At 48.4% G+C, this 19,163-nt stretch overlaps 1 protein-coding gene across 1 annotated transcript in view; it reads left to right on the top strand.

Annotated features, from left to right (window-relative positions):
* PLEKHG4B (pleckstrin homology and RhoGEF domain containing G4B) overlaps positions 1-19,163 on the top strand; it is a 74,615-nt gene that overhangs the window by 43,531 nt on the left and 11,921 nt on the right. The window contains 8 exon segments of the mRNA XM_044916691.1: positions 502-693; positions 1,250-1,373; positions 5,538-5,631; positions 10,998-11,084; positions 16,546-16,662; positions 16,923-17,021; positions 17,630-17,772; positions 18,237-18,375. Coding sequence (XP_044772626.1) covers positions 502-693; positions 1,250-1,373; positions 5,538-5,631; positions 10,998-11,084; positions 16,546-16,662; positions 16,923-17,021; positions 17,630-17,772; positions 18,237-18,375 — 995 coding nt within the window.

Below are 19,163 nucleotides of genomic sequence, written 5' to 3'. Positions count from 1 at the left end.
GCAGGAGGTCCAGGTCCCCCTTCTCTGGGTGATGCAGGAGGTCCAGGACCCCCCCTCTCGGGTGATGCAGGGGAGCCCGGTCCCCCTTCTCTGGGTGATGCAGGAGGGGGAGGCACACCCAACTATGATGCTGCCTGCCCTCAGGGTGCTCTCACCCCTTGTGGATATATTTTTGTGACACTCTTTGGGAAATCTGTATGAGAAAATAAATTAGGATGACATTATTCAGTATAAAAATTTTCTTCCTAAAGGGTGTTTAAGTAGTGACCACTCTTGGTGCAACTGGAATGTTCAGTTTTTATGTGTTTATTCATGCTGCTCAGGAATGCACCTGTCAGGGCAGGTGTGACACGCTGATGTTTTCCACCAGAAATGGGACAAGTTCTCATGGGACCCAGTATTTCCACTCATGATTTTCTCCTTGTGTGTGTGGCAAGCTGAGTAGCTGCCTTCAAACCAGAGAAACCTTCATCTTTGACCAAGTCTCTTTCTCTTGTCTAGCTGGTGTTGACACAGACAGCAGCACCTTCCGAAGGCATGATCCTGGCCAGATTCCAGATGTGCTTGCTGAGCCACTGTGCCCCGAGGGAGGAGGACAGCCACCCAGCACAGGAGACATGCCCAATCAGATGCCCAGGCAGGTGCTGGAGGTCAGCCAGGAGCTCCTGCAGTCCGGGGTCATCACCCTCCCAGGTGAGCATGGCCGTCTTACTCTGGGCAGGTATAACAAAATACCAGGGACTGGATACCTTCTAGACAACAGACATGTATTTCTCTGTTCCGGAAGCTGGTAGTCCAAGATCAAGATGCCAGTACAGTCAGGTTCCAGTGAGGGCCCCTCTTCCTGGTTCATAGTTGACACCTTTTCACTGCATCCTCACATGGTGGAAAGAGTGAGGGAGCCATGTGGGGTCTTTTGTAAGAGCCATGAATCCCATTCATGGGGCTCCACCCGCATAACGTAAGCACCTCCCAAAGGCCCACCTCCTAATATCCCCACACTGGGGGTTAGGTTTCAACATAAGGATTTGGGGGGAACACAAACATTCAGGCCACAGCAGTGCCATCGCCCTTTTAGCTGAGCATAGCTCTCCTGCCCAGGTGAGGACCAGCCCCTCCTCTCCTGGCAGATCTCACATCTAAGCCAACACCTCAACAGTTTGCAGACCCTAGCTCAGTATTTCTCAAGCTTGAAGCCATGCATGTCCCCACTGGGGCTGCCCCCTCACGATGTCCTCTGTTTCTTCAGGGACCCGAGACCACCAGGGAAGAGCAGTGGTGCAGGTCTGCACAAGGGGCCCGCTCTGGTCCAGCAAACACACCTCCAGCATCGAGCTGACCCAACTGTTGCAGTACCTCTACGGCATTCCCAGGTGGGACAGAGCCAGGTTCCTACCTTCCAGACCTTTGGGGATAAACCTGTACAAGCTTGTGTCTTGTGCGAGGGTCTCTGTCTGCAACCTCGGGGTCCCCCAGTGGCATGGGCAGCAGGCTCCCACCTGCCCCTCAGGCTCCTGCTGTCTTTTCCACGTCCGTCAGCTGTCCTGCATGCATTCCTCTCCTCCTGCTCACCCTGACCTCTCCCCACCGAATCAAGGCTCTGACACATACCCCACCTTGAGTTTTGTGTTGCTCTGCATTGGTTAATGCTCTAAGCATTATATATGTGTATCTTTTATACTCCACCTCTTTCTGGGATAAAGACCTAACTGATATAAACAGAATATTTAGAATAAGTGGGTCAAGAACTCATACAAATGAGTAGTACCTGGTACCCAGAAGCAGCAGAGACTGATTCAGTCTTACGTTACATAAGTGAGCCTTACGTTCAGCTCGGCAATGCTGCGTGCCAGGAAGAAAGCATGCCAGCTCCTTAAGAGAGACCTATCCTCTCTGACATGGAATTCCAGGAAGCCACACCACCTGGATCCTGCATGACGACAAGGTGTGGAGCAGGTGTGCACCAGGGCATGGCTTCAGATCTCCTCATGGACCGAGGACAGAAACAGGAGAGCAGGAGTCAAGGACGGTTAAAGTGTTATTTCATACTACTTGATCCCATCAGATGCAGGCATGCTTTGGATGTCCCGTATGGCCACCGGACCAAGAGTCCCTGAGGCTTTGGGTGGAGACAGCCCCTAGGGGAGGGAGCATTGCCCAGCTGCCGAGCTCGGTTCCAAAGTCAGACAGCCTGGCTCCAGATCCCAGCTGTGCCCTTACTGGCGGGTAGATGGTGTACCTCCGTAAGCCCGTGTCCTCCCCATAACCTGGAATTGTAGCAGCTGTCTGGAAGGTGTGTCAGAGGGATTAGAAATAATCTGTGTAAAGTCTGTAGACTGAAGTCCAGAGCATCATCTTCGTGGTACATCCTGTGATGTTCTCTCACTCAGTGACAAGAAGCACGTCATGTGATATGAGCTCACGTGGCAACATGTTACGTGATGCCTCATGCTCTCTATGGTGCATGAACTTTCTGTTGGAATTTCTTCTGAAATAGCAGAAGTAGATTCAGTGTGGGAACAATTAGGCAGGAAAAGAAAGAATGCTCCCTGACGTCCCTTTCCCAGAGCAAGGTTTCCAATTATCTGAGGGCACTGGTTTTAACTGCCTTTGGGTGAGCCTGGGATTTCAAACTTATCTTTCAGCACAGATTTCAAAATATAAAGAAATACCCTGAAAAAAAAATACAGATTCATTCTCGCATTAGCTTATACTTTGTAAGCCTCAAGTAAACACCAAAACACTAAGATAATGGCATTTTCTATTTGCCAAAAGCTTTCTTTTATGGGAGCCTCCAGAATTAACTCAGGGCAGTAATGGAGAGCAATCCTGATTGACAAGAACAAAGCCTTCTGTAGTTTTTGGAGTTTATACCCTTCTGTGTACTCAGCCTGGCTGACCTGTCAGGCTGAGTGCTGTCCTCTCCATTCCACAACGAAACACCAACAGTATGAGTTAGGGTACCTGTGGGGTTGGCAGGGCCAAGACTTGCCCCTGAATCTGTAGCCTTCTGCCTTTTCCACAGAAAATTCAGACAGCCCCACTCCCCTCCCAGGGCAGGCATCTTCACCAGCTTGGGAAGCTCCAGTGGAAAGCCTCTGTTGAGAAAATCACCCCTAAAGCACTTAGGGTAACTGATGGTGGAGCCTTCTGGTTTAGCTGATTGTTTCCCCACAACCATTGTAATTTTGTTAGCATCCTGATTGATTATTGCACCTTGAGGAACTGAAATCTCCCCCTACCTTGTGGGATGTGACACAGGCCTTCAGCTATCAGAATGAAGTCCCCAAGGTGTCAGCATTAATTACTAGGGAGAGTGCCCAGCAATGTCTGGTTTTCGGTTACTGCAGCTGTATTACAGGGGGCCATGTGTTCCTGGGAGCGTGCCTTGTAAATGGACTCCCATCAAACTCTCCCATACACAGAATCTTAAAATCAGAATGGATCTTGGCTGTCATCCATCCAGCCTCCTCTGCAATGAAGGAATCCATCCATCCATCCACCACTTGCATGAGAGTACAAAAAGAACAGGCGATGGCTCCCACCCTCAAAGGGACACACATGGGAACCCAAACTGTTGCATCTTCCAGCGTAAGACAAGCCCACAATGCTGGGAGGGAGCTGCAGCCTCGGCCGGGGTGGCGGGGGTGGATCTCCGGATGTGGTCTGTGTCCTTGAGGATGGTGAGTATTTGCAGACAAGAAGGGAAGGACATTCTGAGCGAAAGGAAGAGCACACATGGAGCCCCAGAGCAGCCAGTCTCTTTCTGAGTCAGGAGGCGGGAGTGAGGACTAAAGACCCGGTGCAGGCAGTGGGTGCCCCGGGCCTGAAGGCCACGTGAACCTCCGGTGGCGAAGCCAGGGTGACGCAGGGACATGGTGTGAGACTTCTGCAGAAATGCAGGCGCAGGGTGTCTAGGGCAGATCTGCACATTGCCAGGGGCCCCACTGGAGCCTGACAGGGGGAGCCAGCCAACTCCATCCACCACAGGAGGCAGGCGGAGAGAAGCAAGTTTGGTCTGGGGGGGGGGGTGGGGGGCGGTTCATGCTGGGTGGCCTGAGGGCGTTTTCTCCCATCTAATCCTATACTAGCTGAACTCGAGTCATTGGATCCCTCTCAGCCAGCCCAAGTGGAGGGTCCAGCAGTCTCTGAACTTGGGAAGCAGCCAGCCCCCAGCGAGGGGCTGCGTTGTTCACTTTGTGGCCATCCCCTTCAGCAAAGCCACCAAGTGGATGAGATCAGTGGAGGAGGACGTGTGGGTCTGGAGCTGCCAGGGGTTATTTCCCATGCCGAACCAGCCAGTGTGGCAGTGAGACCGGTCCTGCCTCTGAGGCCAGAAGCAGACCTTGAGACGCCAATTCAGGGAGACCACGGGAGACCAGGGGTGAAGAGAGACCAGGAGTGGGGGTGTCAGAAGGGGGAGGTCACTGGGGCCCAGGAGGGACGCAGGACGCTTGGAGGAAGTGGAACATCATGCCCAGCTCCTGAAGCACTGCCCGGGGACTGCTCCCAGACACGTGGACTCCAGCGCTTCAAGACACACAGGTCACAAAGCAGCTTCCGTGGCAGAGGAAGCCATGGATGCAGAGCTGGGCAGCTGAGTGAGGGAGTGAGACGGGGCATTCTCCCAGCCTCACCTTTTCTGCGTCCGGCTTTGACACCAGAACACCATGCTCTACTCTGCCCTTACGACTCTAGCTTCCCCGAGACACACACCCCCCCCCCCTTCAGAAGCATTCCTTAGCAGTCACACCCGAAATTGAACACACCCTGACTGTGGTGCACGCTCGCCCTTTTGGCTAGGATGTGGCTTTGGTGCGACATGCGGCTCTCCCCGCTTTGTGCAAGCGGGCCAGGGTGAGCGTGCGTGTCTGTTCAAGACAGCACCCACACATGTGGCTGAGGTAGAGTATGAGCCACTCCCAGAAGGTGGGGTTGGATGCATCACCCTGCCTTAGCTTATTGTTTTGTCCTATTTAGAACTGAAGCTTACAGTCGTGATCACAGTAGGGACAGAGGTTTTATGCAGGGGCGTGACAAGCACCTGACAGTATTTTCACCTTTAGAGGATGTTCTGCTGTCCCACTTTAGCTCTGGAAATGTGGTAAACCCAATGACTGGCCTGGAGCTGCAGTCCTGAGATCAGCCGGCCACGTCTGGCTCTTGTCCACTCCATCAGAGTAGAATTCCACATGGTATTACAGCCGGAACAAGCGACCTAGCACAAGAAAGCTCCAGGGCCTCTGCTCTGTGATGGGCGGTGTGGGAGAAAGCAGCCTCAGCAAATGCAGGCATGCAGCCCGCTCCCTTTGCCTGGAGACGCCATCAGACAGGACTGATCCACCACAGTGAACCCAACTGCTCTATCTGCACCTGGTAAGCAGCTCGAGCCCTCAGGAAGCAGAAGATTGATATGTGTCAAGAATTTGTGGAGCCAAGGGCATCTGGGCAAGGGTGCGTCTCACTGAGAGATGAAGAAGCCTGTCATGGAAGAGATCTTACCTGCAGTGGTTAACACTGTCTGTCTCTCTCCCTAGGAAAGAGGTGCGGGAGCTGGGGCTGGTCATCCTGGTGGATGCTCGCAAGGGTCCAGCTGCCCCTGCTCTCTTCCAGGCTCTGGCAGCACTGCAGGTGAGTCAGGGTGACTCCTGTCCTCAGGACACCGAGCATCTCAGGGCTCCTCGTGACCCAGGAGCAGCTGAGGGCAGCCATGCCTGGACTCACCCCCACTGTGAATCAATCTCAGGATGAGGTGAGGGTCCTGAGTGTGGACATGGAGAGTAGCAGAAGAAGAGCCTGCTCCTGCATCCATCAACAATGTGCTCCCCCGTGGTCGAACCCAGTCACCGGGAAGGAGCTTCCTGCCCATCTCCTGGGTCGCCACTGCAGACCTTAAAGGCAGGGTCAGCCAGGACCAGCCCATATGGGCATGACCCCTTCCCTCCACAGCAGTCCTTATCTAGCGTCTGACTAAATCAGCGTGCAGGGCTGCACGCCGCACCTTCTCAGTCAGGGACAGAGGTGTGGACGCTGTGGGGAGGAGGGCCTGTACCTTGGGCAGGTATGGTAGCTACCATACCTCTGGGGCGAGGTCAAGGGAGGTTGTCTGGCAGGTTTGCAGTCGCCCCAGGAAGACCTGATCCTGGATTTTGGGTCATGAGTAAAATCAAGAGGGAAATGGGGAGTCCCTGGAACAGGGAGAAAGTCACCACGGGGATGCTCCAGGGACCCAGGGCCAGGTGGGAGCCTGACAACATTCACGTTCCCTCAGACGGGTGTATATGGGGCCCCTCATGTGTCAAGTGCTGTGCTGGAGTCTGGGGTCCCACCTTCTCCCTCAGTGAAAACCTGTTCCCTCTGTTTGGTCTCTGCTAAAGGTGCCAGACACCGGTCACCGTTCTATCCCGGTTCCTAAGTTTAGGGACGCCAAATGCAAGTTCTTTCAAGGAAGGACTCAGTGGTGGAGGTTGGGGCACATCTGGATGCACTCAAGAAGCTGGAGAACAGTGTGTGGGGAAAGGAGAGAAGAGCCCCCAGCAGGCAGGCTGTGAGTGGGGCCGGGGCTGGGGGAGGCCAGGCAGAAGTGGGCCAGGTCAGCAGGAGTAGGCGTCCCTGGTCAGGGTGCCTGGCGGGGGTGCAGCTCCTGTCCGACACAGAGGTGAAGGTGCAGATTCCCGAGGGGAAGGGCCGACCCAGATGTGCCGTCCCGGCAAGAGTGGGCTCTCAGAGCCGAACTCAGTGGTGAAGTCTGCATTTCAGAGGGAGAAATGGGCTTTCAGCAGAAGCATTCACGGTACATACCTTCAAAGCCCGAGTTAGCGCCTCTGACACGGACCGACAGGTTTGACGTGCCAAAACTCCGTTTCCACGAACCACCTCGGAGGCACATGAATCCCTTATTGCTCATTTCCCTGCTCTCAAGCAGCTGTTGGGCTCAACAATCAGCAACCAGGATGTCATCCAGTTTGATGCTCATATTCTGTGTGGGCTTCGAAATTCCTTTGCGATTCTGGTTTTTCCTAACCACGTGCAATTTTATAGACCAGCAAAGACTGGGAAGTTACTGGAAGCCTTCTGGGAAAGTAGGGGGATGACTGCTTTTCAAACAGATTTTGAAGGAAGCTCTGCTCAAAGGAGGACAGCGGCATCGGTGACCTCAGGATTTCCTCAGAGTCCTGTGAATTCACTGGAGGAAGGTGTTAAATGTGGAGGCCTGGTCCCAGTATCCACAGTGGACAGGAGGATGAGGTTTGTTTGTGTTTCAGACGCACATTCCTCAGGAGCAACTGTTTAATGTGGTCACCTCACACCAGTCATCTCAGCACCCTATAAATAGCAACTTGTGAAAACATGGGAGAAAAACAATTTTTCTTTATTCCTGCCTTCAAAACCAAATGCTGTTGCTGTTGCTGAAATGGTTTTGAAGCTGCAACCAGAACTTGTGACCAGATTCCTAGAAACCATTCTGCCTGCTTCATGTACCCGTTGGGAACAGCTTACCGTCACGAGGAGGGTGTGTGGCCCAGTCGGCCAGCCCGCTCCATCCGCACCTCCAGATGCTCCAGAGCGCAGGGCCCGTGCTGCGCACCACAGAGCATGCGTGCAGGAGCATCCCTCCTCCTCGGCCTCCCTGCTGCTCTGCTCTCCTCCCAGTTTCTTCCACTTTCAGCCCTGGGGGTGGCCTCTGGGGAGCGGTCTTGCTTCTCAAACCCCATCTGCAGGCTCCCTGGGCTCCCGCCTCCTCAGACCCTTTGCCCCCCTGGCAAATGGTGTTCATGCCAATCACTTTTGTCATTGCTGCCCTGGAGAAGTTTTGGAATGAGGAGGGCTTGAAATTTGTTTTCAGGGGAAGCAGGGAACCCAGTGACTTGCTGCAGAACCCAGGATGACACCCTCCCAGGCCAGCAGGTGGCCAGAGCCCTGTGAGCCCCATGGAGGCTCGCTGGGGACCTTTCCCAGTAAGGGGCTCGAGGAACTCTGAGAGCACATTGTCACTCTGGGACCCAGACTGAGTAGCGAGGTGCAGACTGCAGGGCAGGAACGTCGGCAGACACCCAGGCAGGCACATGGTGAGGCCTGGTGCCCAGAGTGGGGCTGGCATGGACGGGTATCACCACCTCCACTCCCTGACACACGCCCAGCGTGGTGGCACTGGCCTCGTGGGAGGTTGCTTGGGCACCAGGAAGAAGTCGGAGCATGCAGCTGCCCGTGGGCTCCCTCACTGTGCTGTGCTGTGTGCAGGTTGCCATAACCCTGTTTGCTCATACAACCCGGAGGACACTGATGCATGTGTGCGTGCTTTGCAGGAATTTCCTGAAGCCAGAGGACTGTGGTGGCTTCTGCTTCTTTGGCATCCAGTAAAAACTTGAAAATTAAGTGTCCGGCCTCAAAGAGAGATGACTGAGCCCTCCTTGTTGATGCACACGCTTAGCAACCACTCGGGCCACTGTGTGTGAGACCCAGGCAGGCCCCACATATGGCCCAAGAGCCCCTCAGCTGTCGACCAGAACCACGTACCTTTTTTCTTTGTAAGAACACCCCTTCCCAGCACTTCTGTTTGTTCAGGCTTCCTTTAAGTCCTGTGCCACTTGGGTCCCGCAGCGGTAGAATGAGCCCTGAGTAAGATGGTCCCTCTCTACGCACACTTCTCCCAGAGCAGAAGCAGGAGAAACACCTGCTGCATCTGTAAGTTTTTATCACAAGTGAATCTTCGAAGGAACTTCAGGAAATCCACTCTGTTCCGTCATCTGGATGTTGGCGTTCAGACTGCCATGAGGCCTCACTGCTTCTCCTTCAGGTGGTGGCCTCCCACCACCCTGGCTTTGACTCAGGCAACAGCAGGATCTGTAATCCCAGTGAGAAGAGTGGAAATAAGCTGAATTTAAGGGTCATGTTTCCATTTTCAGTTTTATTTCTGAGGAATATGCAGAAGTAGTTAAATTTTTTCATAGAGGGCAAAAAGTAGAACTCTCGTAACTATCTCAAGTGACTATACTTCAGATTTATTAAATTATTAAAGTACAGATAAGAAGCTTTCCATTTCAAAAAGGAAATTATTTTTTCATTTCTTGGTGGAAGAAAATGCTAAGAATTACTCATCCCTACCCCACCCACAGCACATAACTTCTACACACTGATGTGGACACTCATCCTAAGGTACAAACTGTGTTCTCACTCGTCTGAAAATTAACATCCATCTTCTTAGCAATAGCAACAAATCCTAATAGTAAAAAAACCACTCAAGTAGGAATATATGAGAAATATAAAACATTGCAAAACTGTGTAGTTTTAATTCATGATAACTGAAAAGTTTACCTAAACTGGGTGAGAGAAATAGAAAATGACTCAAATAAAAAAGCAAGAATGTTTTTTCTATGTGTTTTTCTATGGCTTATTCATGAAATGAATATTTATGGAAGGTCATCCACAAGAAGCCACATAACAAAAATGTAAATATATACAATTAATACAAATAAAGTACCAGTTATTTCTGAGGCCTATCCAGTCAAAATAGGGGATCAACATTGGGGATTACAAAGAGCCTAAAATCTGTTTATCACTACAAGAAACTTAAAAAGTAAAGCTTTAGAAAATATGAGTGAAGAAGCAAGGACTAGGTAAATAAAATAATTTCATTGCTGAATGATCTGGCCTCAATGTACTCTAGCAAACAGAAATCAAGGAGGTTTGTTTAAAGTCATAAAACATGTCAAAAAAACCCCAAAACCAACAGGGTTGGAACCCCAACAGGGCACACATACCTCATACTATATACAAAAATTACAAGTGGGTCCCAGACCTGCATGCACAAACTAAGACTGCAAAACCACCAGAAGGAAACAGGAGAAAATCTTCATGACCTTGGTCAGACAAAGATTCCTTAGCTATGACACCAACACCATGATCTATAAAAGAAAACCATGACAAGGTGGACTTCATCAAAATTGAAAACTTTCCCTCAAAAGCCACTGTCACTAAAATGAAAAAACAAGCCAGGAGTTGCGAGAAAATGTGTGCAAAACACAGATCTGACAAAGGACCTGTATCTGGAATATACAAAATCCCAAAACTCAGCAATAAGACAAACAACCCAATGAAATACCACAAAGATTTGAACGCACTTGACCAAAAAAAGATATGTGAATGGCAGAGAAGCACATAAACATATGTTCAACATCAGTAGTCATTGGAGAAATACAACTTGTAACCAAAATGAGATAACACAACAAAACTTGACGATAGCAAGGACTTGGTATTGCTCATGGAAATGAAAAATGGCACAACCACTCCAGTTTCTCCAGACGTTAGAATGCACTTACCATGTGACCCAGCAATCCTACTGCTAGATATTTACCCAAGAGAAATGAAAACTTACATCTGCATAGAGTTTATAGTGGCTTTGTTGATGGTTGCCACAAACTGGAAACAACCCAGATGTCCTCTAGCTGGTGAGTGGGTGAATGAGTTGCAGTGCCTGCACGCTTCTCCTCAGCAATAGAAAGGGATGATCTAGGAACCCCCACAGCATGGGTAAATCATGAATGCACTGTGCTCAGTGAAAGAAGCCAGTACTGGGTAAGTCCATGTGTATGATATCCGAAAAAGGCAAATTTATGGACAGAGAAAACAGATCAGTAGTTGCCAGAGGCTGGTGGGCTTGGCAAAGGAGCATGAGGAAATTGGGGGATGCTGAACTGTTGTATATATCTTGACTGTGATGGTGGTTCCATGACTATAAGTTCTGTCAAAATTTAGAGAATTCCATATTTAAAAGGGTGAATTTTAATATATGTAAATTATAACCAATAAACTTGATTACATTAAAATTTATAAGGTGAAATAATGTCCATTTAGAGCAAAGACAGTTACATTTTATGCATTCTAGGTGCTTGGGAACAATATCAAAGCAGAAGTAGCACCCCTCAAAGTTAGACAATTCTATTGAGTCAGTGAAGTTAAAAATTACAAAGCTAATTGGTATTTCTTTCTTATTTCAGAACACATCTCCTCCCATAATTCATAGTATTGTGTTGTTGGTGAATAAAGAATCAGGATTTAGGCCTGACAAGGATAGAACAATTCAGGTAATGGTTGTAGACCCTCAGGGTTAGATATGACTCTGGGTGATGCATAAAATTAAATGTTAGGACACGTAGATGAGATAAAACATAGCGAAAACTTTATGTGAATTCTGGCTGCATCCATATAAGAGCCTGAAAACCCATCACCGATCCCTTAAGTTTTTGCAGGACCCTAAAGAGGGTAATATCAGAAAACTTTTAAAAATCTAATTTTTCTTCTCCACCTCATTTGCTTTCTCAAATCCTCTTCTTGCTTCTTTCTCTTTTATCTAAAAATTCTTTATTTTGCCTTCATTCTTGAAGGATTTTTTGCTAGATACAGAATTCTGGCTTACAGTAGGTTTTTGTTTGTTTCTCCAGCACTTTAAAGGTGTCGTTCTGTTGTCTTCTGGCCTCCATAATTCCTTCCCCCCCCCCTTTTTTTTAACTGCAAAATGGTGGTTCTACCTCCATAGTTTCTGATGAAAAGTTTGTTGTAATTCAAATAATTGTTCACCTATAGAAAATGTGTCATTTTCCTTTGGTTACTTCCAAAATTTTCTCTTTCTTTTCAGCAAATTGACTATAACGTGACTAGGCATGGTTCTCTTCATCTTTATCCTTTTAGGTTGGGCTGAACTTGAATTTTTAAAATTATGTCTATCACTAAATTCAGGAAATTTTCATTCATTATTTCTTGAAGTGTTTTTTTCTGCCTCATTCTCGTCCCTTGTTCTAGGATTTCAATTACACACACTGATATTGCCCCATAGGTCTTTTTTTGTTTTTCACTCTTTATTGCACTTTTACTTTTTGGAATTTCAGGAAGTGATAGTCTAGAAGTTTTCTTTCTCTTTCTTTCTTTTCAAAAACAACTTTACTGAGATATAATTGATGTCCCATACAAATCATTTATCAAACCGCATCAATGATTTTTAGTATATGCATGGAATTGTGCAACTGTTCCCACAATCTAATTTTATTTTTTCCAAATTTTTATTTAAATTCTAGTTAGTGAACATACAGTGCAATATTGGTTTCTGGAGTAGAATTCAGTGATTCATCACTTACATACGACACCCAGTGCTCATCACAAGTGTCATCCTTAATACCCATCCCCCATATGGCCCATCCACCACCCACCTCCCTCCATCAACCCTCCATGTGTTCTCTGTTGTTAAGAGTCTCTTATGGTTTGGCTCCCTCTCTCTGTTTTTCCCACTTCCCCTATGTTCATCTGTTTTGTTTCTTAAATTCCACATGTGAGTGAAATCATGTGATATTTGTCTTTCTCTGACTGATTTATTTTGCTTAGCATAAACTCTCTAGCTCTATTCACATCATTGCAAATGGCAGGATTTCATATTTTTTGATGGCTGAGTAATATTCCATTGTATATATGTACCACATCTTCTTTATCCATTCATCAGTTGGTGGACGTTTGGCCTCTTTCCATAGTTTGGCTATTACTGATAATGCTGCTATAAACATCAGGTTGCATATATCCCTTTGATTTAGTATTTTTGTATCCTTTGGGTAAATACCCAGTAGTGCAATTGCTGGGTGGTAGGGTAGTTGTATTTTTAACCATTTGAAGAACCTCCATACTGTTGTCCAGAGTGGCTGCTCTCCCACCAACAGTGCACGAGGGTTCCCCTTTCTCCACATCCTTGCCAACACCTGTTGTTTCTTGTGTTGTTGATTTTAGCCGTTCTGACAGGTGTGAGGTGATACCTCACTGTGGTTTTCATTTGTATTTCCCTGATGATAGGTAATGTTGAGCATCTTTTCCTATGTCTGTTAGCCATCTGGATATCTTCTTTGAAAAAATGTCTGTTTGTAACTTCTGCCCGTTTTTCAACTGGATTATTTGTTTTTTGGGGTGTTGAGTTTTTTAAGTTCTTTCTTTATTTTGGATACTAACCCTTTAATCAGAGATGTCATTTGCAAATATCTTTTCCTACTCCGTGAGTTGCCTTTTAGTTTTGTTGGTTGTTTCCTTTACTGTGCAGAAGCTTTTTATTTTGATAAAGTCCCAAAAATTTATTTTTGGTTTTATTTCCCTTATTTCAGGAGACATATCTAGAAACAGGTTGTTACAGCAGATGTCAGAGAGGTTACTGCCTGTGCTCTCGTCTAGGATTTTTATGGTTTCAGGTCTCACATTTAGGTCTTTTTTTTTTTTTTTAAGATTTTATTTATTTATTCATGAGAGAGAGAGAGGCAGAGCGAGAAGCAGGCTCCCAAGGAGCAGGGAGCCCGATGCCTGAGATCATGACCTGAGCCGAAGGCAGACGCTTAACCGTCTGAGCCACCCAGGTGCCCCACATTTAGGTCTTTTATCCATTTTGATTTTACTTTTGTGTATGGTGTAAGAAGTGGTCTAGTTTCATTCTTTTGCATGTTGTTGTCCAGTTTTCCCAACACCATTCGTTGAAGAGACTTTTATCCAATAGATATTCTTTCCTGCTTTCTGGAAGATTAGTTGACCTTATAGTTGTGGGTCCATTTCTGGGTTTTCTCTTCTGTTCCACTGATCCCATGTGTCCATTCTTGTGCCAGTACCATACTGTTTTGATTACTACGGCTTTGTAATATAACTTGAAGTTCAGAATTATGATGCCTCTAGCTTTGCTTCTCTTTTTCAAGGTTGCTTTGGCTATTCGGGGTCTTTTGTGGTTCCATACAAATTTTACGGTTGTTCCACTTCTATGAAGAATGCTGGTGGTATTTTTATAGGGATTGCATTAAATGTGTAAATTGCTTTGGGTAGTATGGACATTTTAAATTCTGGTTCAGGCGTAGTACTTATATCTATTTTGATTAGTTCCCTAGCGGTGACCTCTTCTCATTCTTCCTTTTGGGATGAATTCCTCCATCTCGCATTTTGTCTAGGCCTCTGTCTTTTGTGAATTAGGAAAGCCTGTGCCTAGTCCTGTTTCCGTTAGAGCTGAAGCTTTGCAGCACTTTGATCAGAAGACCTGGTGCATGCAAGGGATCTGTACTAGTCTTCTAGGGGAGAGGCCCGCTGCTACTCTGGCTCTCAATTATACTTGCTGTAGTTAAAAAGGAACCTGCACAGGGTTAAAAAGGCAGAGCACCAAGGAGCAGAGCTTGGTGTAAGCGGCTCAAGCCTCCACTCTGTGCACTGTGCCGCTTGCTGAGTCTGTCCATGCTGATGGGAGGGGTGAAAAATAGTGTCAGCCCTCTCTCTTCTCCAGAGAGTGGAGTTTCTACCCCCTGCTGTTCAGGACACCCTCACAGAAGAGCAATCTCCCATCTTGTGTCCCACACTCCCACCAGATTCCAGCCTTCACCCTGTCTGTGTCAGAGCTGTGTGCCCACTCAGCAGCGCGGTGCTCCCGTGTTTTATCTCAGGCTTGCGGCTGGGTTTCAAAATCCCAAATTTTAGGCACCTGGCCGGTGCAGAACCAAGTGGGTACTCTGGGGGAGGGTCACGCCCCACTGTGGCCGGTGCCTTTTGTCCCAGAAAAGCAGCTGCACAACTGCACAGGAACTTGGATTTTGTGGTCAAGTGTAGCAAAGAGCTGGCATCCAGGTTAGCTGCCCTCAGCAGACATTTCTGCCCTACGCTAATGAATGGGGCAGCTCCATGGTGCCCAGGCTCTTTTGTCCCTAGAGAGGCAGTGCTGCCTCTCCCAAATGCACTCCAAGAAGGGGGACTGTCTCTCCCAGTGCGACCCAGGGGATCATGCTCTGTGGTCCTGGGCCTCTGCCCCCCTTCTCCTCAGGAGCACCACTATGTCCACCAGGCCCTACCCTGGCAATGGTGCAGACTTCTAAAGTTTCAGACTTTCAGTTCCACTGCGTATAAAAACTTACAATAATCAGGCCCTCTCATTTTCCCAGTCAATGGTTTTGGGGAAGTGTTTTTCTTGTGCAGTTCCCTGTGTGCTGCTTTATCTCTTTCTTTCTCTCCTCTCTCCGTGATCAGAGTTCTGTCTCCTCTGCAGTGCTCACAATTCTTTTCTCCCCCAAATCACGTGTCTCTGCACCTCCTACCTTTCACAATGTGGCCTCCAGCTAGTTGTGCAGTTTGTTCTCTCAGTCCTCAGATTCATATCCTGGGTATTCAAAATTATTTGATAATTACCTAGCTGTGTTCGAGGGGTGAGGCAAGCATAAGGTCGTCCCACTACTTCGTCATCTTAACTCCTCCCCAAGTGATCTTGCCCCATTGGTCTTGGAGAATCATTTTTCTGCCACTTATTTTCTCTCTCTTCTTCAGATCAGATTGTTTCTATTGCTCTATCTTCAAAGTTACTAACTCCATACTCTATTCATCTCCATTCAGCTATTAAGCCTATCTAGTGATATTTTTTACTTGAGATGTTATATTTTTCAACTATAAAACACCCAGTGGTTTTAAACATATATTTTCTCTGACTCTGTTAAGATCTCCTATTCTCTCAGTAATTGCAGGCATTTTTCCTTTACATCATTGAACATAGTTATGACCACTGCTTTAAAGTCCTTGTCTAATAATTACAACATCCAGGTATTTTCTGGGTTGACCTCTGTTGACTGTCATTTCCCTTGAGAATGAGTCACATTTTCCTGATTCTTCATGTGTCAAGTAATTTGGGATTGTATTCTGGACATGTGAATATTCTGTTGAATAACGTTGACCGTGCTGACTCTGGATTCTATTATAAACCTCCACAGTGGACTGTTTTGAAATGCATTTAACTTGGTTGGACTCAAACTGAAAACTCTCCCCTATGTACATCCAGTTCAGTTCTTTTTGCCTTTAGCTATCCAGAGTCTTCCCCATGCATACACGGTTCAGGGTCAGCCAGAGTCCTGGGCACAGTTTACACACCACTGAAGCTCCTTTCCCCTGGCTTTCTCCCTTGTGGGACTCGATGTCTACATTCCAACCCAGCTCTATTTTCTGGTTCTTCAGGCCAGAAAGACGCCTGTTTTCTACCAGAGCCTCAGTCAATCCAGTCTCCCGTGTTGGCATCCTGCCTTCAGGCCAGAGCCAAGCAGAGGGGGGAGTTCACCCCATGCTGCTCCCCTCATCCATGTTCCAGTGGCCCTCCTCAGTGAGCCTGACCTTGTTTGCCCTCTGGAGCTTTCAGGTGCCTGTTGTTCTACCTCGTCCCAAATTGTCTGGGCAGGGCCAACTCTGCCATCTCAGAGTAGCACATCCTTGATTTATTCTTCTTCCCTTCCTCCCCTATCTTCTTGCCTTCTCTCCCTTTTCAGTTTTTCCATTTTTTGGTCTTATTTGGAACCTTTCTGTAATTTCTCTTTGCTACCTTTTCCTTTCACTTCTCCCCAACTTCATTTCTGTACCCAACCACATTCAGCCCACTAATGCCACCAGCAAGGCAAGGTCACTGGATTAAACCTCTCTCTCCACCCTCTCGGTGGTAGTTCTCCCTGGAGTGAGCCATCACAGTGGTCTTCCTGATGGATGCATCTGTGGCCGTAACCAGTGAATGCTTCTCCTTGGCAGTGTGAGGTGGTCGGCTCCCTGAAGGCCTTGCACAAGCTTGTTGACAGCTCGCAGCTGACCACAGACCTCGATGGCTCCTTTCCTTACAGCCACAGTGACTGGATCTGCTTCCGTAGGGTAAGGTAAAGCCACTGCACCTGCCAGTCTCCTGGGACTTCTCCTCATGCAGATGTTTTTACTCACACCTGAAACAGGTGTCCCTGCCCCGAATGTCGTGCCCATCACAGCTGCCATTCCCAGGCTGTTGGAGAGCCACACTGTGGCGGGCTTGGGAGTGCTGCTGAAGTCCAGCTCTGGGCAGGGAGGGTGCTGCTCCCCAGCGCTTCTGTGGATACTAACAGTGTATCTGTCATCTCCTACCTTTCCCACCGTGATAGAAGCTGGAGCCCTTCACCACAAATTGCGAGAATGCCATTGTTTTCCTACAAAATTCACTCCACTCCCTGAATACCCACAGGACTCTAAGCACGGTACAGGTAGGTTCTCTTGTATTTTATTTTGTTTCACAGGTAGGTAGGTGGGAACACAGAGGTTTAGCCAAATCTATCATCCATAGCAGAAATTTTCAAACCCTTTTTGACTTGTAAATTCCTTTCAATTAGCAAAGGACTTCCAAAAGACCACTTCTTCCCCATGACCAAAAAAGAAATCCCACCATGCCCAGAAGAGAAATACGACCACAGCCACTACATTTGCTGGTGTGCCACTGAGGCCTGAGTAATTACTGCTGGGACACGGAGGTGGACTGGCTGGAGGAAAATCAGCAGCCTAGAGACCTGGGGCTGGAGACCCCTCAGGGTTTATGGGGTATGCGGGCAAGGTCCACACATCCCTGTCCAAATGCCAGGCTTTCCTCCTGCTGCCAACTTTCAAACTTCCCTCCTTTCTCCTCTCCTTAATCTCACCCATCTCTTGGGTGAGAGCATCTAGGACCCCACTACCTCCCTGCTGCATCAAGTGTCAAGTGTGGGTTCGGCCATGGCGCCCTACTCTCAGCTTGATTGATAAACACAGGAATGTAGGTCACACCTAACACTCCCCATGGAGGGGAGGGTTCTATGCATGCTTCTCCCACTCCACGCAGGAGGTCACAGACTTAATCAGCAAGCATAAGGCAACGATGAATTGTGTGCTGGAAGACGCACTGCTGGTCGCCCTCCGGCTAAAGGGTGGTACCGTGCTGGCGCAGCTGAGGAGGGAGCAGCTTGGCACCAGCCAAGACTGCCGGTGAGTGTCATGCTGGGGCTGCCCATCCCAGGGGTAATGCCCATTTCTGTCACATGCAGCATCTCCCAGGGGTCCAAACCTCTGTTCTTTCTGATGGGCACACTTTGGACTGGAGCCTATCTACATCTGTATCTTCCAAAAAAAAGTAGCAGATTCCTTGGAATGCTCAAGTGGAAGGCAAAACTCATCATAATGGGATTCAGCAGAGGTCCCAACCGAATGCGTCTCTGTCTAATTCTGTCCTGGGATGCCATGCCCACACGCTCACTTTTCCTACCACCTCTGAGGTGCCTGCACCTCCAGGCTTGTCCTCCTTGGAGCCTTCCGTTCGTGTCAGATGGAAGGGAGGCAAAGAGTGCAGTTGTGCTTTTCTCACGAGGTTGTCACTGACAGCATATTCCTCGGGTGATTGCCCCTAAGCAACTAGAGATCAGGATTGGGCTTTCTGACACTTTCTCTTCCAGGGATGCCATTGAGGTCGCCTCCAGGCTGTACAACCAAGTGGACGAAGAGGTCCATCGGCTTGTCCTCGCCTCCAACAGGTGTCTGCAGGAGCTGGAGAGGCTACGGGAAGGGAGGACGCTCCAGGAGGGACAAGGCCAGGTAAGTATTCCAGAGGAGCCAAAGGAGAAAAACATTTTGAAACTCTGCTCCTGAAGTAACTACTCTTATTGCAGTATATTATAATCCAGACTTTTCTCCATATACATATGCATATAAAAGCTTTTCAAAAGCTTGCACGTATTTCTAGTTAAATCATTATGCTTTTATCAACCGCTATTCCCATGTAAGTGACTGGGAAGCAGGAGCCCAGGCACAGGCCGCGGTCAGTGTAGGGCAAGGTCGGAAGTGTGTGGAGGCCTTCTCGGCAGGACTGTGTGTCCCTTGGGGCAGGCGGGGTGGGGGGATGGCCCCTGCAGGGCATCCCGAGGCTGGGTCCCCAGGATGGCCAGCAAGCACGGTGGTGTGTGGAGGCCTGCACCTCCCTGTGCTCCTCCGGTTCTGGCTCAAGTCCCCGGCTCTCCTGTTTCTCACCCTCGTCCACATCACTGCGCCTGCATCTTTCACACTTTGTGATTGTTTGCTTTGGACAGGTTCCTAGGCTTGGGATGGCTGGGTTAGGGCTCGCCGTGTCTGAGGTTTTTACACATTTGCCAAATGGGCCTGCAAGCAGCCTGCCCAGTTGAGATTCTCAGCAGCAGCCTTGAGAGCGTCCCTTCCTCACTGACATGAAAATCACTGCATTTGGAGTTTTTATGCTACAGTTGAACTCTTTCTTCGTTTGTCTGTGGGTTTTTTGTATTTATTCTCTAACAAACGGCTTTTCCACACACTGACCAACTTCCACAGCTCAGAAGTTTCACTATTATGCATGTTGCTCACACTGACCG

Source organism: Neomonachus schauinslandi, chromosome 7, assembly GCF_002201575.2.
Source record: "Neomonachus schauinslandi chromosome 7, ASM220157v2, whole genome shotgun sequence".
NCBI lineage: Eukaryota > Metazoa > Chordata > Mammalia > Carnivora > Phocidae > Neomonachus > Neomonachus schauinslandi.
Note: the sequence above shows the minus strand (reverse complement) of the source record. Positions and strands in the feature narration are given on the sequence as shown.